This window comes from Dermochelys coriacea, chromosome 27 (assembly GCF_009764565.3).
Source record: "Dermochelys coriacea isolate rDerCor1 chromosome 27, rDerCor1.pri.v4, whole genome shotgun sequence".
Classification (NCBI taxonomy): Eukaryota; Metazoa; Chordata; order Testudines; family Dermochelyidae; genus Dermochelys; species Dermochelys coriacea.
In genome coordinates, this window is record NC_050094.1 from 13,984,150 (window position 1) to 14,011,135 (window position 26,986).

Consider the following 26,986-nt stretch of genomic DNA (forward strand, 5'->3'; position numbering starts at 1 on the left):
CTTATTTTTTTCACAATTTGTAAAGATAATGATCAGTTTACATTTCATTCAAAAACACTTCAACATATTTTGTTTCATTTTGAAAGTGTGTAGCATTTCAAAATTTTTTATTGAATTTTTGAGGGGTTCCCCCTTTCTGTCACTTTTTTACTTTTTCCCCAAAACTAAACATGCCTAATTTTTTAACCTTTACTCATTGGTCAGATCTTCTAAAACTTTTATTGGTTTTTTTTTTGCTCTCTGTTAAATATGATCACAAGGTAATGTGAAGGGTAATGTTTCTGTGAACATTTTATATATAATATGCCTAGTTATGTGATTACCATATAAGTAAAGTAAGAAAATAGGAACTGAAATGACATTTGTGCTTTGTAGCTTTATATTTAATTTACTCTAATTTTGTAACGTGACTTAGAAATACAGTGGAATTCTGTACAGAGAGGGATTTGGAGCGATCCCCTCCTCTTCTGATAAATATATCCAAATGACGTCTCTATGCAAGTCATGAACTGGAAGCTCCTCAAATTGAACATTTCATAAAAGTAAAACCTCTGTCTCCCATGAACAAAGTCCTTTGTGCCAATATTGTAATGCCCAGATTGGTCAGTTACATTGCAGTAGGCTCAATGCTGCAGTCCTAACTTGCTCTGAGTAACACTTATGAAAGTACTAGTCCTACTGAAGTCAGTGATACAGCTTTGTATGTGCTTCTCAGTGTAACTGAGGGTTACAGAATTGAGCCAAGTATTGTTAGCTTTAATAAGCACTCCTGCAAACTGTTACATTTTGTTCAATCTCAAACACAATTCCCCAACTGTCACCTCCACCATCAATAAATCCTATAAAGTTCTTCACTCAGCCATTCCCAGGTATTTCCTAGCAATTCGCTGAGTGACAAAACATTCCCCAAGGTTCTTTATGCTGCATTTGGGAACCTATCCCTCTTGCTCTCTCCTTTCATTCAACCTCAGAACAACTCCATCTTCTGGCTCCCCATGGGTGACTCTTGGCTAACATGGTACATCCCACCAAGGGTTTGAGAGAGCCCCTGCCTCAGGCCTTTAGAATGACAGAGACAAGATTCCATTTTGCATGAATGAGAAGAATAGGTTTATTAGACATTTGCAGCGTTCAGTGTGGCACTCAAAGATAGGTGAAGGAGAATGCAAGACACTGAGAAGGGAAAGAATGCACAAACTGAGCTGAGTATTCCCCATGGCCCAGTCAGATACAGCGACTGGATCATTCAGTGAATCTCTTCTTTATTGTTTCTGAGTGGCTCCAGCCTTGGGACCGGGATCCATTGCTCTGTACTATTAGCGGGTGGAAAGCTGAAGCTGCTCACGGGAAGAGACCACCTTTCCATCTTGGACCTCCTCAACAATCGTGCGGACTTGACGACTGGATGAGATTACTTCAAAGAAGAAGAGAGAAAAACAGTTATTTGGAGCATAGAGAAGATATTATGTATGTTCCCTGGGCATCTTGAATATACTGTTTAAAAAAATCCTTCATTGGCTGAGAGGAGAAAGGAAAAAACGTGATTCCAACAGTTAACTTGTATCAATCACCTAAACAAGTAAAGAGAAAGCAAAATCTCAACCTGGATTCATAGCAAAGTTCACCATGATTTGCAGACCTTCCAAGTGAAGATTGAGTTATTTGCATATAATTTTGATCTCATATTTGAGTAGTACCTCCATCTCCAGATTCTAGTGATGGATTTTCACACTTGATCCCAACTGAACAAAATTAGGTTACCATTTGAAGATTTAGATATTTGATTTTTCAGATTTCTCCAAACACGGAATTCAAAATAATTCAAGACAAGATTGAATTCATGTGAACATTATCTGCTGCTCCCGAGCCAACCTCGCTTTTCTTCATGAACCCAAAGCAATGGGTTTCATACAGCTCTACCTGACAACTCAGTTAGACCCTTTACCCCAAGTCTTTTCTGCTTCTAAGGACAATGGTCATTTGGGGATTTTCTATTCCTGTCCCCTTCACCCATTCTCCACAGACTAAATACTTTGTTAGTAATCAGGTTGCACAATTTGTTAACTGATTAGCTTGTACTCTGCAAAGTTGCCTGTTACAAATGTGAACAAGTTACACTTCAGATAAGGTACATCCTTACCGTCTCTCCCAGACTGCGAGGACAGAGCTGCCGAGTACTGGGAAGCAATGCTACAAGGGGAAAAATAATAAGGGCAAATTAGAAACATGAACACGTCTTCGGAATCCCATGGTCTGTATTCAGTGGTGGAGGAGAGGCAGCAAGGTCACTGATGATAAAAAATTGTAGACCCCAAAAATGTGAATTGCTTATTTAGAATGACACCTGACAATATTCGTTCTGACTTGACCTTGCTTTTCACTTTCTGCAACAGCCTGAGTCTCCCTGAAATTGTCTAGTATTATAACCCTAGGAGAAAACCCTTTCAAAAAGATCAAAGCATCTCAGATCACTTTATAGATCTATCAAATAATTCTCTCAGCCCTCCTACGAGGCACAATAGTAATGTTATTTACACCCTTTTACAGATGGGAAAGCTAAGGGCTAGAGAACTCAATTAACTATTAAGCATGCTCAATGAGTTAGCACCAGAGCCCAGAAAAGAAACCAATTCTTCTAATTCCCAGTCCCATGCTCTAACCACAGTACTGCAAAGGGAGCACTCCATAGTTCAGAGAATGAATACTTCCCAGGACAGAGTTCTCACTGAGGATGGTAATGTGGGATAAGCCATTGAGCCATCACTTATTCGCCTTCATATTGATGGATCTTAACTATGTATTTCAAAATGAGCCTCTAGGAATACAGGTTATTCAGCTGTTTAGCTGTGTCATTATTAGCCAGCTCTGCCCCATGGCACTCTATCTAATCGACTCCCTTTACGTACTGGGTATCCTCGCCCTCCAGCAGGCGGCGGTACGTGGCAATCTCTTGCTCCAGGCGCGTCTTGACATCCACGAGAATCTTGTACTCATGATTCTGGCGCTCCATGTCGCATCGGAGCTCGGCCAGCTGCTCCTCCACGCTAGTGATCAGGGCCTGGAGTTGTGCCAACTGGGCACCATAGCGGCCTTCTGTCTCTGCCAAGGTGCCTTCCAGAGCGGCTTTCTGGGAATGGAGAGAGTAGAGGGAAAAGAATTCAGTGAGGGGCTCACTCATCTCTGTGCCTGCCCTTGTGTGTGTCTCTCTGGGAAGCCAGAGGCACGTACCATGCTGAACTGGGACTGCAGCTCTATCTCCAGGCCCTGGACGGTGCGTCTTAGTTCCGTGATCTCCGACTTGCCGCTCTGCAACTGTTCCGTGTTCATGGCTACTTCTCGGTTCAGCTCTTCTGTCTGGAACAAGGGGAAACAATCTAGTTACTGCACGAATGATGTGTGTAAAGCTCTGCCCCCACCCATGAGTGTCAGGAAAGTGCTTCTCTTCATTCAGGCATTGCGCACCTTGGTGAAGAACCACTGCTCGGCCTCTTTACGGTTCTTCTCTGCCAAGCTCTCATACTGCTCTCTCATGTCAGCCAGGATCTTGGTCAGGTCAACCCCAGGAGCGGCGTCCATCTCCACAGTGATCTCTCCACCCAGCTGGCTCCGTAGTACATTCATTTCCTGTGACAAGAGAGACACGCTATGTTCATCCGCATCTTAACTATACAGACCCACTGCAGTGCATCTGAGGAGGTTTTCCCACTTGCACCCTGCATAGAGACCTAACAAAAATCCTGTGGGGGTTTCAATTGTTTCTGTTTGGCTAATAAAATCCCAAGGATCAGGTGGCTTCGCAACCTAGTAATCAACTTAAGGTTCTGTTCCTATAGCCAATGACTTGGCTCCAGTAGAAACTACCTGAATCGAAAGCAGTGGATGTAATTTACCTGGTACCTACAGAATATATGTTCAGAGTCTATTATTCTTTACCTGCCCATATCTCTTCCCAACAACTGCAAATCTCAGAACTGTTCCTACTGTTGAGTCGAAAGAATAGTAAATATGGCAGGCGACCAGCTTGGCTTAATGGTGAAATCTTAGCGGATCTTAAACATAAAAAAGAAGCTTACAAGAAGTGGAAGGTTGGACATATGACCAGGGAAGAGTATAAAAATATTGCTCGGGCATGTAGGAAAGATATCAGGAGGGCCAAATCGCACCTGGAGCTGCAGCTAGCAAGAGATGTCAAGAGTAACAAGAAGGGTTTCTTCAGGTATGTTGGCAACAAGAAGAAAGCCAAGGAAAGTGTGGGCCCCTTACTGAATGAGGGAGGCAAGCTAGTGACAGAGGATGTGGAAAAAGCTAATGTACTCAATGCTTTTTTTGCCTCTGTTTTCACTAACAAGGTCAGCTCCCAGACTGCTGTGCTGGGCAACACAAAACGGGGAAGAGATGGCCAGCCCTCTGTAGAGATAGAGGTGGTTAGGGACTATTTAGAAAAGCTGGACGTGCACAAGTCCATGGGGCCGGACGAATTGCATCCGAGAGTGCTGAAGGAATTGGCGGCTGTGATTGCAGAGCCCTTGGCCATTATCTTTGAAAACTCGTGGCGAACGGGGGAAGTCCCGGATGACTGGAAAAAGGCTAATGTAGTGCCCATCTTTAAAAAAGGGAAGAAGGAGGATCCTGGGAACTACAGGCCGGTCAGCCTCACCTCAGTCCCTGGAAAAATCATGGAGCAGGTCCTCAAAGAATCAATCCTGAAGCACTTAGAGGAGAGGAAAGTGATCAGGAACAGTCAGCATGGATTCACCAAGGGAAGGTCATGCCTGACTAATCTAATCGCCTTTTATGATGAGATTACTGGTTCTGTGGATGAAGGGAAAGCAGTGGATGTATTGTTTCTTGACTTTAGCAAAGCTTTTGACACGGTCTCCCACAGCATTCTTGTCAGCAAGTTAAGGAAGTATGGGCTGGATGAATGCACTATAAGGTGGGTAGAAAGCTGGCTAGATTGTCGGGCTCAACGGGTAGTGATCAATGGCTCCATGTCTAGTTGGCAGCCGGTGTCAAGTGGAGTGCCCCAGGGGTCGGTCCTGGGGCCCGTTTTGTTCAATATCTTCATAAATGATCTGGAGGATGGTGTGGATTGCACTCTCAGCAAATTTGCGGATGATACTAAACTGGGAGGAGTGGTAGATACGCTGGAGGGGAGGGATAGGATACAGAAGGACCTAGACAAATTGGAGGATTGGGCCAAAAGAAATCTAATGAGGTTCAATAAGGATAAGTGCAGGGTCCTGCACTTAGGATGGAAGAATCCAATGCACCGCTACAGACTAGGGACCGAATGGCTCGGCAGCAGTTCTGCGGAAAAGGACCTAGGGGTGACAGTGGACGAGAAGCTGGATATGAGTCAGCAGTGTGCCCTTGTTGCCAAGAAGGCCAATGGCATTTTGGGATGTATAAGTAGGGGCATAGCGAGCAGATCGAGGGACGTGATCGTTCCCCTCTATTCGACACTGGTGAGGCCTCATCTGGAGTACTGTGTCCAGTTTTGGGCCCCACACTACAGGAAGGATGTGGATAAATTGGAAAGAGTACAGCGAAGGGCAACAAAAATGATTAGGGGTCTAGAGCACATGACTTATGAGGAGAGGCTGAGGGAGCTGGGATTGTTTAGTCTGCAGAAGAGAAGAATGAGGGGGGATTTGATAGCTGCTTTCAACTACCTGAAAGGGGGTTTCAAAGAGGATGGCTCTAGACTGTTCTCAATGGTAGCAGATGACAGAACGAGGAGTAATGGTCTCAAGTTGCAATGGGGGAGGTTTAGATTGGATATTAGGAAAAACTTTTTCACTAAGAGGGTGGTGAAACACTGGAATGCGTTACCTAGGGAGGTGGTAGAATCTCCTTCCTTAGAGGTTTTTAAGGTCAGGCTTGACAAGGCCCTGGCTGGGATGATTTAACTGGGACTTGGTCCTGCTTTGAGCAGGGGGTTGGACTAGATGACCTTCTGGGGTCCCTTCCAACCCTGATATTCTATGATTCTATTCTATGATTCTACTGATTGGCCTGTGTGGATTCCATTGTGCATTAGCTACAATTTATAGGTCCCTCTTTTGTGCCTTGTTTCGTCCTCACCTCCTCATGGTTTTTCTTGAGGTAAGCCAGCTCCTCCTTCAGGTTTTCAATCTGCATCTCCAGGTCAGCTCTGGCCAGGGTCAGCTCATCCAGGACTCTACGCAGGCCATTGATGTCAGCCTCAACACTCATGCGAAGGGCCAGCTCCGTCTCAAACCTTCAAGTGTTAAAAAAGATGAAAATCTCAGGCACATCCAGCTGATACCGATTTTTCACTCCCTTTTCCTCCCCAAGTTTCATATATTTTTGAATGGCATTTTTGTTAACAGAGTTTTCTTCAGTGTTTCCAAGGTTTCTTCCAAATTCATGGAAGCTAAAATGAAGATCACCCTTGACACAGACTCCCCCGTTCCCTTTTCCAGTCACCACATAACATAGGAACATGGGAAGCATCTTCAAATGCAATAAACAACAGAGATCCTCAAGCAGAATGGCTTTTTTACACATTTCCCTTCTCATCAGAGCTCCAACGAGCCGTGGTCTTACTTGGTTCTGAAGTCATCGGCTGCCAGCCTGGCATTGTCAATCTGTAAGACAATGTTGGCATTGTCGATAGTGGCAGCAAGGATCTGGGGAAAAGAAAAGAGGAGATAAGAGGGAGTGAAAAAGAAGTTTCAAAAATTGCATATTGTTGATTAATTGAGGGATGCAAAGAGAAATTAATGTTTAGGAGAAGGGCCAGGAGCAGCACTGACTTTCCACTCCTATATGGTAGAATCTGCATAACTTTGGAGATATGAGACAAGCTGGTATGGACCAAATTCTCATTTGTACTAAGGGCCCTTTGCACTGCTCTAGTCATGTAAACAGGCTCCAAAGTGTGTGCAAATATAATTTACACCCACTTTAAGGCCTCTTTACATGGTATAAAATGAGCTTAGTGTAACTGAGAATCAGGCTCCCTATATGTGTCTCTCTAGATACTTATTTTGTATATATCTCTGTATCATCTGCATGCCTATAAGACTGAGTATTCATTTTGGGAACTGAGAAGTGCTCACTTGAAAGAAAGGTAGTGAGCAAGCATTATCTCATCCCATATAAAGAAAAGGAGGACTTGTGGCACCTTAGAGACTAACAAATTTATTTGAGCATAAGCTTTCGTGAGCTACAGCTCACTTCATCAGATGCATCCAATGAAGTGAGCTGTAGCTCATGAAAGCTTATGCTCAAATAAATTTGTTAGTCTCTAAGGTGCCACAAGTCCTCCTTTTCTTTTTGCGGATACAGACTAACACGGCTGCTACTCTGAAACCTGTCATCCCATATAGTTTCTCCAACTTCAAATATTTTAGCTGGATTTTAAAAAGAGCTGGATAATTTAAAGACTAATGTTTGCAGCTACATGCTAAGGTGAGGGTGCTCAGATCTCATGCTTCAGGACATATGACAGTAACTTACAGAGGTCAGGAAAGATTTCCCCCCCACCTACAGCGTTGTGTGTATTATGGAGGGGGAAGGCTTGCCTTCCTCTGAATCATCAGGTATTGGTCATACAGGAAACAGCATATGAGACTCAGTTGACCCCTGGTCAGATCTAATATGATAAAGCCTGTAGCAAATGGTTAGGCTGTTGGTGTGCCGAGACCACTGTACGTCATGCCAACCTATATTCTCATTGTTTCCTTGTAATCCCCCATTGGTCTGTCTGTATCCACCTGTTATCGCTTGTCTTATACTTAGATTGTATGCTCTCTGGGGCAGGAACTCTCTTTACGTTCTGTTTGTACAGCGCCTATGAACAATGGGGTCGTGGTCAATGGCTGAGCAGGGAGTCAAACCATTAAAAATTTGGGTTCAGTTTCAGTTCAGGTTCATCAATACTTCATAACTGTTCGATTCAGACACTAACTTCGAATGATGGATCAGTAACTAATTCAATCATTTGAACATGTATGAACCAGTTCAAATACATTTCCTGCAGATTAACATCACACACTCTTATGCTTGCTCTGTAACTCCTAGCAAAAGAGAACAATGATTAAAATATTTTACAGTGAAAGAAATGTTTAACAAATTATTTGCACGCACTAGTACAACATCTTCCAGAACTCTGTCCATCATATTTGATCACTGAGGTGACAAAATGAAATTCAGTCCAGAAAATGCTCTTTCTTCGCTGACTTCTGTAGCAGGAAGGAACATGCACTCAGCAATAAGCAGGAGGAGACGGAGAGGGGAGGGAGTTGTTCTGGGAGTTGTAGTTTCCCTCCACTTACTCCTCTCGTGTCATCTCCTCCAATGGCTTCCTGGGAAGTGTGGTCCCTGCCTCTCTCTCTTAAAATCAGAGAGAGACCCTTCCTCAGCACCCCCAAAAGACATCTCTGAGCACCTGATTACTGAACCTGTTATTTTGAAGCAGTTACTCGTTCGGGGGGGTTGGGGTTCAGTTTGGGTTCAATGCAACGGAGAGGTTTTCAGTTCTGGTTCACTTAAAAAACCTCTCTGAAAGAGTTTTCAGGTTTGGCATGGGTTTGACTCTCTGTGGCTAAGACTTCTAGGCACAACAGGAATACAAATAATAAGTAATAATAATAATTGATTCTCTTGCTCCAGGACTTTCATTGCTATCAGTCACACTCTCGAGCATGAGGAAGGGGCAGAAGCGGAGGGGAATTCTCTGAGCAGAAAATCTCCCTGTGCCTGAGCGCCCTTTAATAACTTATCCCGAAGCTCCAGGGAGAGGAAAACTAAACCTGGAATTCTAAGTAAAGCTAGCAAAGTGGAGCCAAAATGAAGAAAAGAAAATAGCATGGGAGTATTATTAGCTCGAAGTCTGATTCACCTGCCTCACTGAGAGTCTCAGTTTCTGCACCCTGATACTTTGCTGACATTCACTGCTGATGCTTTGTACGAAGAAGATAGTGACAGTGAGACAAATGTTGCATTTACTGCATCCTTACTCAGGAGACACTCCCAATGACTCCCAGTGACTCTGTGTTCAATGAGCTTTGACTGAGTAAGGATGTCACAATCTAGCCTACTGAAAGGAATGTAAAATAAAATGAAAGCAAATGACACATGTAACCAGTGAGTGGCGTGAACATTGATGCTGCAATGAGGGCATCCCTCGGGCTTTTCATGAGGCCTTACTGTGCAAATACTGAGACACAAAAATGAATTAGAATGAAGACACCAGGACTGGTTCCGCTCTCACTGACTTGAGTGAAGTTACTCCTGACCTATACTGGGTGTAAGAGATCAAAATCAGGCCCAAATTATTCTGAATCCTCCTAGTTTTGAGCATATGGAAAATGTTAGATCTTGTATCAGCCATTCTGGAATTGCAAAGGTTTCACATCCTTGTTATCATTTGATTTGGTCTCTTTTTTAACCACTAAATTCAGCCTAGTAACAGGTTAGAAGTGATAATTATAATCATTATGCCCATCTTAGCATCTGTATGTTCACAAAGTGTCCTTCAGTAGGTGAACGGTGCCAAACAGATAACACGTCCCTGCCCTGAGAGCTCACAGCCTTCTGATGAGCTAAACATCTGGCAGAAGAAGCACATACTTGGAGCATAAGTAATATCTGGTACTTAGCCATTTGTGTATAATCCTACCAGCATTATTGCTGCTGCAGCCCGCTGCCTTCTAATGTTGCTGCAGCACCCAAGACGTAACAGCTAATGAACACGAACCAGTAGGCTTCTGCTGCTATTTTCCTGCCCTAAAGTCTGTTTCCCTGTTATAAACCATTTGATAGGAAATGCAGTTCTGCTCCTTCTGAAGGAATATCATTAAATCACGGGTGAGTGTAAGGGCATGTCTTCACTAGCAACGTTAAAGTGCTGCTACGGCACCAGCACTGGGAGAGAGCTCTCCCAGTGCTATAAAAAACCACCTCCATGAGGGGTGCAGCTCCCAGCGTTGGGGCACTGTCTACACTGGTGCTTTACAGCACTGAAACTTGCAGCGCTCAGTGTTTTTTCACACCCCTGAGTGAGAAAGTTGCAGCGCTGTAAAGTGCCAGCGTAGACAAGGCCTAAATTGCTAAATCTCCTTCATTTGTGTCTGGGCACAGGATTTCTATGAAGCCCTTATTATACCTGTTGCCTGTAATCAGTTAATCCCTCTGTATTCAGATTTTAGATACAAGGCAATCTGTAGTAAAGAAAATCAGACAAGAGACATCAAACTTTTTTTAACAATAGTGTCATACCTTGCTCCTCAGGTCTTCAATTGTCCTGTAATATGGGCTGTAGTCACGGTCAGGACCGGGTCCCTGCTTCTTATACCACTCCTTGATCTTAATCTCCAGATCAGAATTGGCCTCCTCCAGAGCACGCACCTTGTCCAGGTAGGTAGCCAGGCGGTCGTTCAGGTTCTGCATTGTTTCCTTCTCACCCGCAGGGAGAATGCCATCACCACCCCCAAAGCCACCCCCAAGGCCACCCCCAAGGCCACCCCCAAAGCCACCACCATAGCCACCACCAAGGCCACCTCCAAGGCTACCCCCATAGCCACCTCCAAAGCTACTACTGTAGCCCCCCCCAAAGCCACCACCCAGGCTACTTCCTACTCCAGAGACATATCTAGAGGAGGAGACAGAAAAGCCACCCGATCCCCCATGGATACTTGGGGCTCTGTAGGGACCTCCAAGATGCACTGAGGAAACCCGTGAGGAGCCACCTCCTAATCCACCTACCCCACCTAACCCCTTTAGGGATGTAGACGAGGAATATTGCCTGACACTGGTGGTCATAGTGAAAGGTAGCTGAGGATCTAATGCCCAAGAGAGTCACCCAGCTCAGCTGTGAAAGAAGGAGAGTGCTGCTAGCTTCCCTGACTCTAAGAAACTTTTATACCCACAATAGGGGGTGTTACCACTGCTAGATCCTTTTCTCTCTCACATTCCCCAGGGTTTTCATCACCCTTGAAGTCTGAGCCAACTTCCAGAATCATCATTTTTCTCCTTGATCTGTTCATGCTTTTGTCACATTCCACTAGAAACACTTTACCTCACGAGGAGTGTTTTTATGTTTCTTCTTGTTTCCAAATGTACAGTCAGGTGTGATTCAGAGTGGGAGGCTCATTGCTCCAGGCTACATTTTCACATTGTTTTACACTGTTGAATGTGAGACAGAGCTATTCAGACTCCTCCAGTGCATTTCTGTGAAGTAAATCTTTTTCTTTTCTTTCTTTCTTTCTTTCTTTCTTGGGTGTTACAGGGTACTACCATTCCCAGTAATTACTGTGTGCTTAGTAAATCTGTTGTGATTGTTGCTGTTTTAGGGAAGAACCTTATATAAAACCTTTAACACAGCATTTCTCAAAAGTGGTCACCCTGGCCACCAGAGGCTTTTCTTGCAGCCACAGCCTCCTGGGTGGTGATTTGCGGGGCGGGGGCACAAAGAAGTGGCCCCTCCTCTGGGGCTGCCAGAAGGGGTTGGGCCTTGCCCCCCTTTGGAGCCACAAACACCAGGGGAGCAGACAGCCAGTGTGAGTTCCCCACCTTCCCGAGGTAGTGGGGCTCAGGCTTCTGGCTTCAGCCCTCATGTGACAAGTGGCAGGCTCCGGCCGTGCGGCAGCAGGCGTTTGCCATGGGCTCTGAGCGTGAGGCTTTGGGCTCCGGGCTTTGGCTACTCAGCAGTGGGTTCCAGCCCTCAGCTGCACCACTCCATCCCCAGTCTTACCACACCACTCATTACCCCTGCTGCCTCTCTAGCCACTTCCCCATCCAACTCTTAATTTGTTCCCCGATTTGCCAAGGCTGAGTAGGTCTGCTGTGAAAAGTGATATTTGTATATTTGTTAATATCACTTTTCACTGCCTCTATGCTAGCTAACAAGTCTGCTGCTATGAAAAGTGATATTAACAAACATACAAATATCACTTTTCATAGAAGCAGACTTAATAGCTAGCAAGTCTAAAAAATGCATCCAAAAAAGCAAAAGAAACAACAACAACAACAAAAGATAAGAACATGCAAAGCACCTGATTTGTGTTTCTATTCTATTTAGGTCCAGTAAAGAATAGAGACAACTGTAGGTTATTTTTATTATTGAGTCTGCAAAAAAACCCTACATAAATAAATTACTATGATTTGGACATATACATGTGCATATTTATTTGTTTTTCCTAAAGTTCATTAAGTATTTTAGGAAAAATTGTCTGAGTGGCCACCAGCAAGAGTTGGTGGTCACACTCTGAGGCCACCAAATTGTTGTGAGAACCCCTGCTCTAATGTGTGTCTTTAATTTTGTGAATATGGTGTTGGTGAAAGATGCATGGCAGACAGCACTGAACCCAAGTCTTCTGTATAATGACAGGTTTCAGAGTAGCAGCCGTGTTAGTCTGTATTCGCAAAAAGAAAAGGAGTACTTGTGGCACCTTAGAGACTAACAAATTTATTAGAGCATAAGCTTTCGTGAGCTACAGCTCACTTCATCGGATGCATCCGATGAAGTGAGCTGTAGCTCACGAAAGCTTATGCTCTAATAAATTTGTTAGTCTCTAAGGTGCCACAAGTACTCCTTTTCTTTTTGCAAGTCTTCTGTGTATCCACAGAACAGACACAACTGGCAGCAAACGTGCAGGCTTCCTCCACAATGCTCCCTGCCAATGTACCTTCACCTCATCCCAGATGATCTCCTGTAGAGGTGAGAGGGGACTTCAGCCCCCTGGCCAATTCAATACTTGGCCTCTCTGCTGAGGCAGCCAGTAAGGGGCCCAGTTAGTGTTGGATGCAGTCATTGATTTTGTGATGTCAACATCTGCCACTAAGAACTAGACTGCGATCCCCCAAGTCATTTTTAAAAAGCCAGGGCATGACTATTAGATGGAAGAACTTTAGAAATTATGGAGCTCTCCAAGAAAGAGGACAATTCAGTGTAAAAAACAACCTGAATGGCCTGGGGACCGGTTATTGGGTTTAAGAATTGGGGATTAAGAATAATGCTCAGAACAACACAGTTCTGTATCATTAAGCTAATGAAAAAGTTAATCAGATGTTGTCAGAAATTTCCCTTGTGGCTTCGTGTCCTGAGCACACCCTCTGAGTGATATACACACCCAATGTAAACCCAACTGCTGAAGAGATGCTAACTGCCTGTGAAGAGCCAAGGGGCTCATAAAATTGCAGGGCTGAATAAGTTTCAGAGTAGCAGCTGTGTTAGTCTGTATTCACAAAAAGAAAAGGAGGACTTGTGGCACCTTAGAGACTAACAACCAGAGTGATCACTTAAGGTGAGCTATTTACCAAGTGATCACTCTGGTTAGAGTGTGTATGGTAATACCCATTGTTTCATGTTCTCTGTGTATATAAGTCTCCCCACTGTATTTTCCACTGAATGCATCCGATGAAGTGACCTGTCGCTCACGAAAACTTATGCTCAAATAAACTTGTTAGTCTCTAAGGTGCCACAAGTCCTCCTTTTCTTTTTAGGGCTGAATAAGGTCAAGTTCTGCTGTCTCCATTCTCAATACTAAACTCCCTACCAGACTGAAAACCCTCAGGCACAGATCTTAGTGGCACTATTTAATAATGTTCCAGGGTGTGGAGGAAAGCATATTTCTTCACATGTTGTACCATGTCAACCACTTTACTGTCTTCCTAGACAGGCCCTAACAATCCCCTTCCCCAAAGCTAGAAATTATGTTCTTTAGATCAATTGCCACAGAAGGGGAAAGAGACTATGTCCCACAAGCAACAGATGTATATTTCTGAGCAGGCTTGGATTGCTCAGGTCCATCTAGGGTGGATTTGATTTAAATCACTAGTCAGGAAGACTCGATTTAATCATGGGTTTTCTACATAAAAGTGCATTCTTGTTGGTTGTTATAACCTTAGTACATATTTTCACAACTCAAAGATAGATTCATAGATTCATAGATACTAAGGTCAGAAGGGACCATTCTGATCATCTAGTCCAATCTCCTGCACAGCGCAGGCCACAGAATCTCACCCACCCACTCCTATGAAAAACCTCACCCATGTCTGAGCTATTGAAGTCCTTAAATCATGGTTCAAAGACTTCAAGGAGCAGAGAAGCCTCCCTCAAGTCAACCAGGCCCCATGCTACAGAGGAAGGCAAAAAACTTCCAGGGCGTCTCCAATCTGCCCTGGAGGAAAATTTCTTCTCGACCCCAAATATGGCAATCAGCTAAACCCTGAGCATATGGGCAAGATTCACCAGCCAGATACCCAGGAAAGAATTTTCTATAGTAACTCAGATCCCATCCATCTAATATCCCATCTCAGGGGATTTGGCCTATTTATCCTGAATATTTAAAGATCAATTACTTACCAAAATCCCATTATCCCATCGTACCATCTCCTCCATAAACTTATCAAGTAGAATCTTAAAACCAGATAGATCTTTTGCCCCCACTGCTTCCCTTGGAAGGCTATTCCAAAACTTCACTCCTCTGATGGTTAAAAACCTTCATCTGATTTCAAGTCTAAACTTCCTGGTGGCCAGTTTATACCCATTTGTTCTTGTGTCCACATTGGTGCTGAGCTTAAATAATTCCTCTCCCTCTCCTGTATTTATCCCTCTGATATATTTATAGAGAGCAATCATATCTCCCCTCAACCTTCTTTTAGTTAGGCTAAACAAGCCAAGCTCCTTAAGTCTCCATTCCTCGGATCATCCTAGTAGCCCTTCTCTGTACCTGCTCCAGTTAGAATTCATCCTTTTTAAACATGGGAGACCAGAACTGCACACAATATTCTAGGTGAGGTCTCACTAGTGCCTTGTATAACGGTACTGAAACCTCCTTATCCCTACTGGAAATGCCTCTCCTGATGCATCCCAAAACCGCATTAGCTTTTTTCACAGCCATATCACATTGGCAGCTCATAGTCATCCTATGATCAACCAATACTCCAAGGTCCTTCTCCTCTTCCGTTATTTCTAATTGATGCGTCCCCAACTTATAACTAAAATTCTTGTTATTAATCCCTAAATGCATAACCTTACTCTTCTCACTATTAAATTCCATCCTATTACTATTACTCCAGTTTACAAGGTAATCCAGATCCTCCTGTATAATATCCCGATCCTTCTCTGAATTGGCAATACCTCCCAGCTTTGTATCATCTGCAAACTTTATTAGCACACTCCCACTTTTTGTGCCAAGGTCAGTAATAAAAAGATTAAATAAGATTGGTCCCAAAACCGATCCCTGAGGAACTCCACTGGTAACCTCCCTCCAACCTGACAGTTCGCCTTTCAGTAGGACCCGTTGCAGTCTCCCCTTTAACCAATTCCTTATCCACCTTTTGATGTTCATATTGATCCCCATCTTCTCCAATTTAACTAATAATTCCCCATGTGGCACGGTATCAAATGCCTTGCTGAAATCTAGGTAAATTTGATCGACTGCATTTCCTTTATCTAAAAAATCTGTTACTTTTTCAAAAAAGGAGATTAGGTTGGTTTGGCACGATCTACCTTTTGTAAAACCATGTTGTATTTTGTCCCATTTACCATTGACTTCAATGTCCTTAACTAATTTCTCCTTCAAAATTTTTTCCAGGACCTTGCATACTACAGATGTCAAACTAACTGGCCTGTAGTTACCTGGATCACTTTTTTTCCCTTTCTTAAAAATAGGAACTATATTAGCAATTCTCCAATCATTCGGTACTACTCCTGAGTTTACAGATTCATTAAAAATTCTTACTAATGGGCTTGCAATTTCAGGTGCCAATTCCTTTAATATTCTTGGATGAAGATTATCTGGGCCCCCCGATTTAGTCCCATTAAGCTGTTTCAGTTTTGCTTCTACCTCAGATATGGTAATATCTACCTCTATATCCTCATTCCCATTTGTCATGCTACCATTATCCCCAAGATCCTCTTTAGCCTTATTAAAGACTGAGGCAAAGTATTTGTTTACATATTGGGCCATGCCTAGATTATCTTTAACCTCCACTCCATCCTCAGTGTTAAGCAGCCCCAGTTTTTCTTTCTTAGTTTTCTTCTTATTTATATGGCTATAGAACCTATATAGATGTAGGTTTCATTCTTAGAAGGTACATATTACACATTTTTAAAGAGTGATTTATTTTGAAAACTTTTCAGATTAATTTTACAGCTATATCAGAAAATGAATGATTGTTTAGTTATTTCATTTACCAAAGGTAATTGAAGCAGATATTTATGAAGTCACTGGGAGGTGAACTATCTCCAATTCAATAGATTAATCATTAATAGTTGGAGGATTTTCTTGCCATGCTGTATTAGGAGGAGAACATCACCAGACAGACATTTAAATTGTTTTATTTAACTAAAACAACAATATTAAGTATTCTGGATTTTTCTCTTCAACAGCAAACATATAATATTTTAACAAAACAAGCATATGTCCCTCGCTTCTCACATTTATCTCCAGACTTCTCCTTGTCCAGATCTATTCCACTGCCAACAATCTTCTATTCATTGAACTTTTTGAAACTTTGCAGTTTTCGAGAGAGGTAAGGGATTGTCTCTGTGTACACAAATTTGCAGAGGGACAATAGAGTTGAGGTCTGTTATTTCTCATCTCTATATATTATTTATTTATTTAAAAACATTTTTGCTGTTAACAAACATGTTACCTCTGGAGACACTAATCCACAGTTTGAGAACTGCAAAACTAAGCATCTCTGATGGTATCTTCTAGACTGAGCACTGAGTCCCATTAGGTAGATAGAAAGATTAACCTAAATAATCTATACAGAAGCCTGTGGAACCCCGTAAAATGGGGTCCCTAATCCATGAACTATTGGAACTCATTTACAAAACTTTTCTTAAATATTACATGAATATATTGTTTCATACTATAGAATTAGAATGTGTAATCCCTATTCCATGATGAGATATCTTTGAGCTATAATGTATCTTAATTAAAACAATCTTTAGATAGGATTTTCCCTCAAAAAGCATTTTATCAAAAAAGTTCAATTTAAATAAAAAATCCAATTTAAATAAAAAAAATCCAATTTTTAATTATTTTTTTAAAATAATTTATTTTTATCCACTCTGGCTCCATCCCACCTGGGCTGGAGCACTTTACAGGAAAGGGGATGGAACTGATGAGTGAGAATGGGGTGGGATGTGTGTTTGGAATATTTCCTACTATTACATTACAGCTAATTCTAGATATATCAGAGAAAATGATGGCACAAAAGCTTTCATGTGCTTATAATTTACTGAAGCAGCTTTGTACAAGCATCAGGTGAGATAGGAGGAGATGAACCTGACATTTCAAGAGATCCCTTCTGGCCGTAAAATCTATGACATCTATGGATACTGTGACAAAGCTCTGTCCTTGCCTCCATGGGTCCCGCGTTTCCTGACAGATTTTGCTAGCCTCAGAGGCTCATTGTGACCCTGCACGTAACCCTTCTCTCTCTAGAGACAAGAGTCACAGTCTACTGAGCCATTTTCATCATAAGCCAGCGAGTGAGGTGAGGAGAAGTTATCCTTTCTTGCACAGTCTCTGTTGTCTCCCAGTCTCAGTGATTAAACAGGGAGCAAAGGTGCAGGGCGGGAGCCCAGGCCCACCCTCTACTCCGGGCTCCAGCCCAGGGACCCTAATAGTATCAGCTATGGTAACTGACCTTTTAGAAACATGACATGTACAATTCCCTGGGCTACTTCCCCCACAGCAGCCCTCACTTCCTCAAGCTCCACTTCACCCTTACCTCAGGGCCTCCTTCCTTGTGCCTGATATGGTGTGTACTACTCAGCCTCTCCAACCGCACAACTTCTTCCCCACAGCTCCTGATATGCCCACCCACCTAACTAACTGGGAGGCTTTTAACTAGTTTCAGCCAGCCCCTGATTGGCTTCAGGTGTCCCAATCAACCTAGCATTTTCCCTGCCTTCTGGAAAGTTCTTAATTGGCCCCAGGTGTCTTAATTGACCTGAAGCAGCTTCCATTTCACTTAACCTGGTACCAGGGATTTGTTTAGCCTGGAACTAATATATCTATCTCCCACTATTTTCATAGCCATCTGGCCTTGCCCCATCACAATACTCATATCCATAGGTACAACATGGGTACAAAGTGAGTGTCAAATCCTACCATTGCAATGTGGTGGCAGTTTACATTCCCTTTGACCAGGTGTAAATGACAACACAAGATGCGAGGCAAGGCCTATAATTTTGAAGTCCAGATTCTCTCCCGCACTTGATGCCAGAAACATGAAAAGAGAAAAAGAACCAGAAACTTCCTGCATCATCCCAGCTGAATGTAGTGACAACACAGAAAATGTGTAAGGTAAATCATCCAGAATGGTATAAGATCTAAATGACCATAAGGCCTGATTTGCTTGGCAGTTGCAGAGAGCAAGAATCATATATGAAGCAATCCTACTAACCTTGTCACTGAAGTTTATAGTAATTCGCCCGTCTGTACTTTAGCTAAGGAACACAAATCCAAAGAACATCAGAAAGCTAGTAGAGGTATGGGGTTAATTGTGTTATTAAACCAATGTGTGGTTTATAACCTCTCTCTTTCATGCACGGATGCTCCTGCAGTAGGCGAGTCTGCGGCTAGAACAGAGCCAGTGTAGCTGGAGGTTTTGCTAATCCCCCTGCAGCACAGGTGTAGGGGCTGTGTAAGGATCCATGGTTCCCCCATCTGGATATCCCCAGCTCTCACATGTTACTTTTGGAATACTATTAGCTGTGCAGCTATGGCCAGTGTACAAGCAGCCTGAGAAAGAGGAACCCCTAACCGTCTCACTGATGGCCCAGTAGACACACCAGAGAATCTGAACCTGAACATCTCGAGTTATGTTTGAAATAATTTTAATTCTTTCTTCTAGTTCTTTAATTGTTTGATTTGTTCTTTCAACAAAAAGTCTTATAGCATTGTGGGTGTACGTGGCATTTACAAGAGAAAAATACAAAGGCAAGTTTCCTGCCTTCAGTTGAAGAACTGAGCAGACAGAACTCCAAAGACACATGCTTTAGAAGAGGAATCTTGTCCATTTGTTTTCCTCCTGTAAAATGCCAGGCACGTCAATGATGCTATATAAATTCACAAATGCATTCAGTAACAGAATGCTAATCTTACAGAGTAATTTTGCTGATCATAACCCTACATTCAGGGCTCATGTTTATAATGTACCTGAATAGAATCTGAATGGAATGATGATGGGTCATGTAAGTTCTGGGATTCTGAACCAGAGAGAGAACAGAAAGGCTCCTTTCCTCCTTTTCAGGGAGAACCAGAGCTTTCTCTAGCTATACCAGAGCTTAGCCAGGTTAAATCAGGGCAAGGTCCCTAAAAACAGGGGCTTAAAATAGGAGGACCAGATTCTGCCAGCTTCACACATGTTCAGTAATAGCTTACTCAGGATCATCCTGTTGATGTCCAACAGCACTGCATATGGAGCCAGGTGCTACTCAAAGGGAGGAAGGGTGGCAGAACCTAGCCACGACTGAAGGTAGACGTACACTGCAATCAGGTTGTGTAATTGCAGCACATGCAGGCACACCTGAGCTAGCTTGAACCTCGCTAGCTCAGGCAGTGACATACCAAAGGCTGTGATGGACAAGCCCGCCTGAGGCCCTGGGTAATTACTTGGGTGGCAGCCTGCAGAGCAGTCTGTGCCACTGTGGCTTCATGGCTATGAAGGCTGGAGCTAGCGAAGTTAAAGCATCTCAGGTATGTCTACATGTGCTGCAGTTACACTCCTGATTGCGGTGCAGACGTACCCTGATAGCTGAAATTGTCTTCCAGGAACTGTCGGTCCTGCCAGTCAAGATGGAGTGTATGAGTGTACTGCTGCATCAGGAATGGGTGGTAATGACAAATGGACACAGGATCAAATCCCAAACACAGCATGTAATAAGCTTATCCTGAGCAGCTTACACACCCCCTGACAGCTATCTGAGGGGTCTGCCTTTTTCTGACCCTTTGGAAACACGTGGACAGTTGCCAGGAAAGTCGCACTGAATGAAACTGAAATTATATTACCGAGGACGAGGTCAGCCAATGGTATCGTTAACACATGTGCAGCACAAGTTAATTTTACCACTGAGTGTTGTGAGCTGTGTAACAGCCAGTGCCGGTAGAGAGGTGTGTGGCTGACAGGTGGCAGGGAGCTATTATGATGGTGTTTGTGAGTCATTTTCTTTCACTGTGCACCACACACCTTGGCTCAGACTCAGGGAGCTGATGAAGCCCCATCTCTTACGTTCCTCTGTGGAACAGCCACTTGTGTCCCTGAGCAGGACTCTGAAACAACCAAATTGGGACAGTTCCTGAGAAGTCTGTCTCAGATTTCACATTTTGAGACCATTGCAACTTAGGGCAGAATATCTGACATTGTTTATACAGTTTAATTGCAGAATTTCAGCCAAGTTGGATGTGATCAATAAAGCCACTAGTTCTTTGCCTTAATATTTAGTCCTGATGTATTAATTCAAGTCACTCAGTGATCTAGTGTACAGTGCCTTGTAATGACCATCTGAACAATTCCTTCTTCTAGCTGCCCACGAATGCTGATGGAAGCTCTAGCAAACAGCACCAATCTCCCCTTAGAGAGCCTGTGTCGTCAGTCCCCTAGAACAACCAAGACAAGACTCTAGTTTGCATGAATGAGAAGGTAAGTTTTATTTGACATTTATGGGAAGAGCACAGGATAGCACTCAGACAAGGGTGAGGGAAACAGAGGCAGAATGAAAAGGGAAGGAACACACTAACTGAGCCCAGTCCTCCACAGCCTCGGTGACAGTGTTACATCTACAGAACATGGACTGGAGTTTTCTTTCCTTTTCTGTGACAATCTCTATATTGATGCATCCAAGGTGCTCAGGACTGGGGTCTGTGGAGTGTTGTGTAGTCTTAACGGGTGGAATGATGGACCTGCTCCCGGGAAGAAATCACCTTTCCATCTTGGACTTCCTCAATAATTGTACGGACTTGTCGAGTGGTCGTGGACACTACAAGAGAGAAAGAGATAGAAGAAACTATCAGCTGTCCTAAGGATCTGATCAGCCTTTGGAATTTTTATCCTAGCTAGTGTATCTGCAGAATTGAGTGTCATAAATGCGTATCCTGTTTTCCATTTTACACAAATACTTTTCTTAATAATATCTTCAATATTTCAAAGGAATCATTCCAGGTCATTCCAGTTTTGCACCCACTAATGAATGAGATCCTATGGAAAGAAGCTTGCTAAGGATGTGATGCAGAAATGTGTGATCATTACTTCAGATAAGACAAATTCCTACCTTCTTTTGCTGCAGCGTACTGGGAGGCAATGCTACAATAGGAGAAAAAAGAAAGAAAATTAGAAATATAGACCCCAGAGGAGAGGGCTCAGTGAGATAACAAAGGTCCAGGCCTCTTATGGGGAGAAATAAATATTTTGACACAAGTCTGATTAATTTCATTATGTCAACTTGCAGGTCCCCAATGTCCTCTCCTTGAAATTGTCTAGAGTAAAGGTTTGAGCAGAACATTTGATCTTGGAAGGATTTTTAGGGTGTGAAGGGATTTAGACACATTATATTAGCCTGTCAATCCTCCTATGAGGTTCATTAGTGTTATTAGCTACTTTCCCAGGGTCATGCAGTCGCTGAAGAAGCCAGGAATAGACCCCAAAAGCCCCGAAAGCTAGAGTTTTCACATAGCTACTAGACAATGCTGCCTCTCCAAATGTTATGTTACACTCCATAATTCAGACAATAAATACCTCCCAGGACAGGGTTCTCACTGGGGATGGTAATGGGATAAACCATTGAACCATCACTTATGGGTCTTCTTCACAACTACCTAGGAATCTGGATTATTTATTTAAATGAGCATCTAGGGACACAGATTATTCAGCTGTTTAGCTGTGTCATTATTAGCCAGCTCTGACCCATGGCACTCTATCTAATCGACTCCCTTTACGTACTGGGTATCCTCGCCCTCCAGCAGGCGGCGGTACGTGGCAATCTCTTGCTCCAGGCGCGTCTTGACGTCCACGAGAATCTTGTACTCATGATTCTGGCGCTCCATGTCGCATCGGAGCTCGGCCAGCTGCTCCTCCACGCTAGTGATCAGGGCCTGGAGTTGTGCCAACTGGGCACCATAGCGGCCTTCTGTCTCTGCCAAGGTGCCTTCCAGAGCGGCTTTCTGGGAATGGAGAGAGTAGAGGGAAAAGAATTCAGTGAGGGGCTCACTCATCTCTGTGCCTGCCCTTGTGTGTGTCTCTCTGGGAAGCCAGAGGCACGTACCATGCTGAACTGGGACTGCAGCTCTATCTCCAGGCCCTGGACGGTGCGTCTTAGTTCCGTGATCTCCGACTTGCCGCTCTGCAACTGTTCCGTGTTCATGGCTACTTCTCGGTTCAGCTCTTCTGTCTGGAACAAGGGGAAACAATCTAGTTACTGCACGAATGATGTGTGTAAAGCTCTGCCCCCACCCATGGGTGTCAGGAAAATGCTTCTCTTCATTCAGGCATTGCGCACCTTGGTGAAGAACCACTGCTCGGCCTCTTTACGGTTCTTCTCTGCCAAGCTCTCATACTGCTCTCTCATGTCAGCCAGGATCTTGGTCAGGTCAACCCCAGGAGCGGCGTCCATCTCCACAGTGATCTCTCCACCCAGCTGGCTCCGTAGTACATTCATTTCCTGTGACAAGAGAGACACGCTATGTTCATCCGCATCTTAACTATACAGACCCACTGCAGTGCATCTGAGGAGGTTTTCCTACTTTGTGGCTTTTTAGACAAGAGACCATCTCTTACTGTGTGTTTGTTCAGCACCTTGGAACTGTGACCCTAACTGTCAACAACAAGTAAAATAATAAAAATAATTTCCTAAGAAATCTCCATTTGGGGATTCAGTTGCCTGTATTCAGAGACTAAATCCCAAACAACGGGTGGATCCGCAGCCTGGGAAGCAGGTTGCTGTAGATACTGGCTTGGCCCCAATGGAAGCTACTGAAATGATAAGTGGTGCATGAGTCTGACCTGGGGCCTACAGAGGACATGTTGCTGTCCAGAATGAATATTCCCCACTTCTTTATCCCCAAATGCCCTCCCAACAACCCTAATGCTTGGAAATAGCCCTGCTGATTGGCTTGATATTCATTGTACCTTAACTACCTCTTATAAAACCCCTCCTTTGTGCTTGGTTTCATCCTCACCTCTTCATGATTCTTCTTGAGATAAGCCAGCTCCTCCTTCAGGTTTTCGATCTGCATCTCCAAGTCAGCTCTGGCCAGGGTCAGCTCGTCCAGGACTCTACGCAGGCCATTGATGTCAGCCTCAACACTCATGCGCAGGGCCAGCTCCGTCTCAAACCTTCAAGCACAAAAAGCACATATACCGAGTTATATGTTCCAGTCTATGCATCGGATGAAGTGGGCTGTAGCCCACAAAAGCTTATGCTCAAATAAATTTTTTAGTCTCTAAGGTACCACAAGTCCTCCTGTTCTTTCTGCGGATACAGACTAACACGGCTGCTACTATGGAGTTGTCACCCCTTTTTTGTCCCCATACTGCTGTCATCCTTTCAATGTCTTATAACTCTCTGTGCTGTGTGGGTGGTTGGGTGCATGAGGGACACAATGAGTGAGGTGCAGTGTCCAATGAGTGGAACAGCGCTGGTTGCTCAAGTCTCTGCTAAGACTAGTAACTTTACTTGGCAGCTTTGGGCATATTCTATATTGAGCCCTGAGGTGTGTGCTTCTGTTTAGATGTGTAACTCACCTTCATTAAATTACTGGTAGCACCATTGCCCCACACCTATGTGTTTTGAGTGATATATAAATTAGATCAAGTGCTACATGCAAACTAAATAAAATAAGATAGGTTCTACTGGAAGCAAGACATTTCCCAAGATTTTAGTCCCTATTTGCTTTGCAAAATGCACATTTATTTTAAATGCCTTGGTTGCCAGTGATTTTTCCTCATTGTGTCAGTTGTCTCATTGGAAATGAATAGGAAGCTCCCTCTTAGAAAGGAACTCTCCCTCTTTTCCAGTCATGACACATGTGAGGAAGCTTGACATGCACAAAAGGATCCCCATACGGATCCGACTCCCAGGGAGAGCAGCACTCACTTGGTTCGGAAGTCATCAGCCGTCAGCCTAGCATTGTCGATCTGCAAGAGGAGGCTGGCATTGTCAACAGTGGCAGCAAGGATCTGGGGGAAAGAGAGCAAAAGAGCAAGTGGGAAAGAAGCCTCAAAAGCTCTTCATGTTGTAGGCTGATTGTGGGATCCAAGCAGGGGTAAATGTTAGGGATGGGCCAGGAGCAGCACTGAATTTCCTGTAGAGGGATTTACCGAGCTGTACTATGGAGAAATGCAACAGTGCTGAGTGCTGAGTTAGACTGAGCAGTGTCTGCCTGTACTGCGGCCTCCCTTTCCTGCTGATCCCTCAGGACGAATTGCAAAAGGCAGCATGATAATATCTGAGTATGTGCAAGGCCTGATAAGGGCCCTCGGTCTCATGCTTCAGGGCATTTGCTGATCCCACATGGGTCAAGAAAGAACCAACCTTCTTTCCCTCCTCCTCCCCCCTCCCCCATATACTGTTGTGTGCAATTGTCATAGCAGGAATATTGGAGGGGGAGGGGAGACTAGCCATCCTCGGAAACATCAGGTATTGGTGACTGCCACAGGCAGTACGCGTGGACCCATAGTGTGCTCTTGTATGGCAAAGCCTGTGTCCATTTGTTCTGTAATGGAGCTCATTCACACTAACTCACTCCTATGATGAGGATCGTTGCAGAAGCTGAACAAAGTGTAGTGAGCAGATGCTCATTATATCTGATTTTTGTAATACAAACTTAGATACAGATAATCCATCCCCAGGGAATAATGTTTCTAGTTGCTCCTGCCCCTGCATGGCTGAGGCTTTCTGCTTCTGCTTGCCTCCGATTCCCTTATGTTTACTAATGACAGTTTGTAAGTGATCAATAATGACAGTAGGAGGGGAAAAATCAATTCTAGGGCTTTCCTCTCAAGATGTGAAGCCAGGAAACCAAATCAGAATGGAGAAAAATTGCTCCAAATGCTCCAGATTTTGAGATTATGAAAGAAGTCAGGCCTTGCATTGATCATTCCTGGAAGAAGGCAGTGGAATTTATCAGCCTTCCACCTTTTCCTTTTTAATCCTCTGCACTCAGCTTAGTACTAAAGAGCTAAAGCAATAGAGAGGAGTTTGCAAGTTCTTTGATTCTGTTCATATACAATAATACTAAGTCTACCCTGCTTTGCATTACCTAGAGATTAGTTTGTTTATAGAGTATTCAAGCTGTACTATATTATCAGCACAGGCCAGTGTTGATAAGACTCTGCTGTTTCTTTACTGCCTCTTATGTCTGTTTCATACAGTCAAATCCTAAGAAATACACCATTTGGTCTTTCTGGAGGAATGTAATTAAAAAATTGAAGTTGATAAATTACTAAATCCCCTTCCTTGATATCTGGCACAGGTGACAACTGGGTTGCCTTTTATTGCCAGCTTTTAGTTACAGAATTATTATTCAGTGCCCCTGTGCCAGTTTAATGAAGAGTCTCAAACAAGACACATCAGACCTTTTTAACAATAGTGTCATACCTTGCTCCTCAGGTCTTCAATTGTCCTGTAATATGGACTGTAGTCACGGTCAGGACCAGGTCCCTGCTTCTTATACCACTCCTTGATCTTAATCTCCAGATCAGAATTGGCCTCCTCCAGAGCACGCACCTTGTCCAGGTAGGTAGCCAGGCGGTCGTTCAGGTTCTGCATTGTTTCCTTCTCACCCGCAGGGAGAATGCCATCACCACCTCCAAAGCCACCCCCAAAGCCACCACCAAGGCCGCCCCCACAGCCACCTCCAAGGCCACCCCCATAGCCACCTCCAAAGCTACTACTGTAGCCCACCCCATAGCCACCACCCAGGCTACTTCCTACTCCAGAGACATACCTAGAAGAGGAGACAGAAAAGCCACCCGATCCCCCATGGATACTTGGCGCTCTGTAGGGACCTCCAAGATGCACTGAGGAAACCCGTGAGGAGCCACCTCCTAATCCACCTAACCCACCTAACCCCTTTAGGGATGTAGATGAGGAATATTGCCTGACGCTGGTGGTCATGGTGAAAGGTAGCTGAGGATCTAAAGCCCAAGAGAGTCACCCAGCTCAGTTGTGAAAGAAGGAGAGTGCTGCTAGCTTCCCTGACTCTGAGCAACTTTTATACCCACAATAGGGGGCGTTGCCACTGCTAGGTCCTCTTTTCTCTTACATTCCCCAGGGTTTTCATCACCCTTAAAGTCTGAGCCAATTTACAGAGTCATCATTTTTCTCCTTGATGTGTTCATGCTTTTGTCACATTTCACTAGAAACTGTTTAGCTCACCCAGGGTGTCTTTATGTTTCCTTTTTGTTCCCAAAGAAAGGGTGAGGTGCGATTCAGGGAAACAGGCTCATTGCTCAAGGCCACATTTTAGCATACCTTTACACTGTTACACAGGTGACACAGAGACATTCAGGCTCCACCCAGCAGTTTGTGAATCCATCTTAAATTAAATAAAAATATTTACAAATCTGTTTGCAAAAGGTGCTGATGTGAGAGGTCTGTGGGAACAAATCCTTTGGACTGGATCCCAAGCCCACTGAAGTCAATTGGAGGGCTTCCAATCAGGTCCTTTATCCATGGGACAGGTACAGACCAAGCAGCTTCTCTGAGCCCTGCAGGGCAAAAATACTGTAGCTCCACAGACTGTTTCCACTGGTAATTTCTATCTGTGTATTGATGTTGGCTAGGATCATAGAATGGATTTGAAAAACATCTAAGAATGCCAGTCCATTGCCCTGCTAAGGCAGAATCTAGTCCCCTGTTAGAGAATATACTGCAGGGGTTCTCAAAAAGGGGGTCAGGACCCCTCAGGGGGTCGTGAGGTTATTACAGCGGGGGTCGCGAACTGTCAGCCTCCATCCCAAACCCCTCTTTGCCTCCAGCATTTATAATGGT

At 43.9% G+C, this 26,986-nt stretch overlaps 1 protein-coding gene across 3 annotated transcripts; it reads right to left on the bottom strand.

Annotated features, from left to right (window-relative positions):
• Positions 1–1,090: 1,090 nt before the first annotated feature.
• On the bottom strand, positions 1,091–26,183 carry LOC119848938 (keratin, type I cytoskeletal 14-like). 3 transcript variants are annotated; one of them, XM_038385369.2, is made up of 8 exons: positions 10,252–10,867; positions 6,574–6,656; positions 6,088–6,244; positions 3,463–3,624; positions 3,229–3,354; positions 2,907–3,127; positions 2,141–2,190; positions 1,091–1,414 (listed from the first exon to the last, which is right to left on the bottom strand). In XM_038385369.2, exons 1-8 carry the CDS (start codon positions 10,792–10,794, stop codon positions 1,317–1,319), a joined length of 1,440 nt encoding a protein of 479 aa, XP_038241297.1. In that variant the 5' UTR covers positions 10,795–10,867; the 3' UTR covers positions 1,091–1,316. The 3 variants fall into 3 exon arrangements, with proteins under 3 accessions (XP_038241297.1, XP_043359439.1, XP_038241300.1); XM_043503504.1 differs by lacking the exons at positions 2,907–3,127; positions 3,229–3,354; positions 3,463–3,624; ... (1 more) ...; positions 6,574–6,656; positions 10,252–10,867 and adding exons at positions 21,937–22,157; positions 22,259–22,384; positions 22,493–22,654; ... (1 more) ...; positions 24,089–24,171; positions 25,592–26,165 and having other exon boundaries at positions 1,108–1,414; XM_038385372.2 differs by lacking the exons at positions 1,091–1,414; positions 2,141–2,190; positions 2,907–3,127; ... (3 more) ...; positions 6,574–6,656; positions 10,252–10,867 and adding exons at positions 20,632–20,977; positions 21,269–21,300; positions 21,937–22,157; ... (3 more) ...; positions 24,089–24,171; positions 25,592–26,183.
• Positions 26,184–26,986: the final 803 nt, after the last annotated feature.

Coding starts and splice junctions, on each gene's coding strand:
- LOC119848938 (XM_038385369.2), bottom strand. CDS start 10,794: ATGACCACCAGTGTCAGGCAATATTCCTCGTCTACATCCCTAAAGGGG. Junction 6,657..10,251: donor TTGAAGACCTGAGGAGCAAG/GTATGACACTAT, acceptor TCTTTTCCCCAG/ATCCTTGCTGCCACTATCGA. Junction 3,355..3,462: donor AGCAGTGGTTCTTCACCAAG/GTGCGCAATGCC, acceptor CCCTTGTTCCAG/ACAGAAGAGCTGAACCGAGA.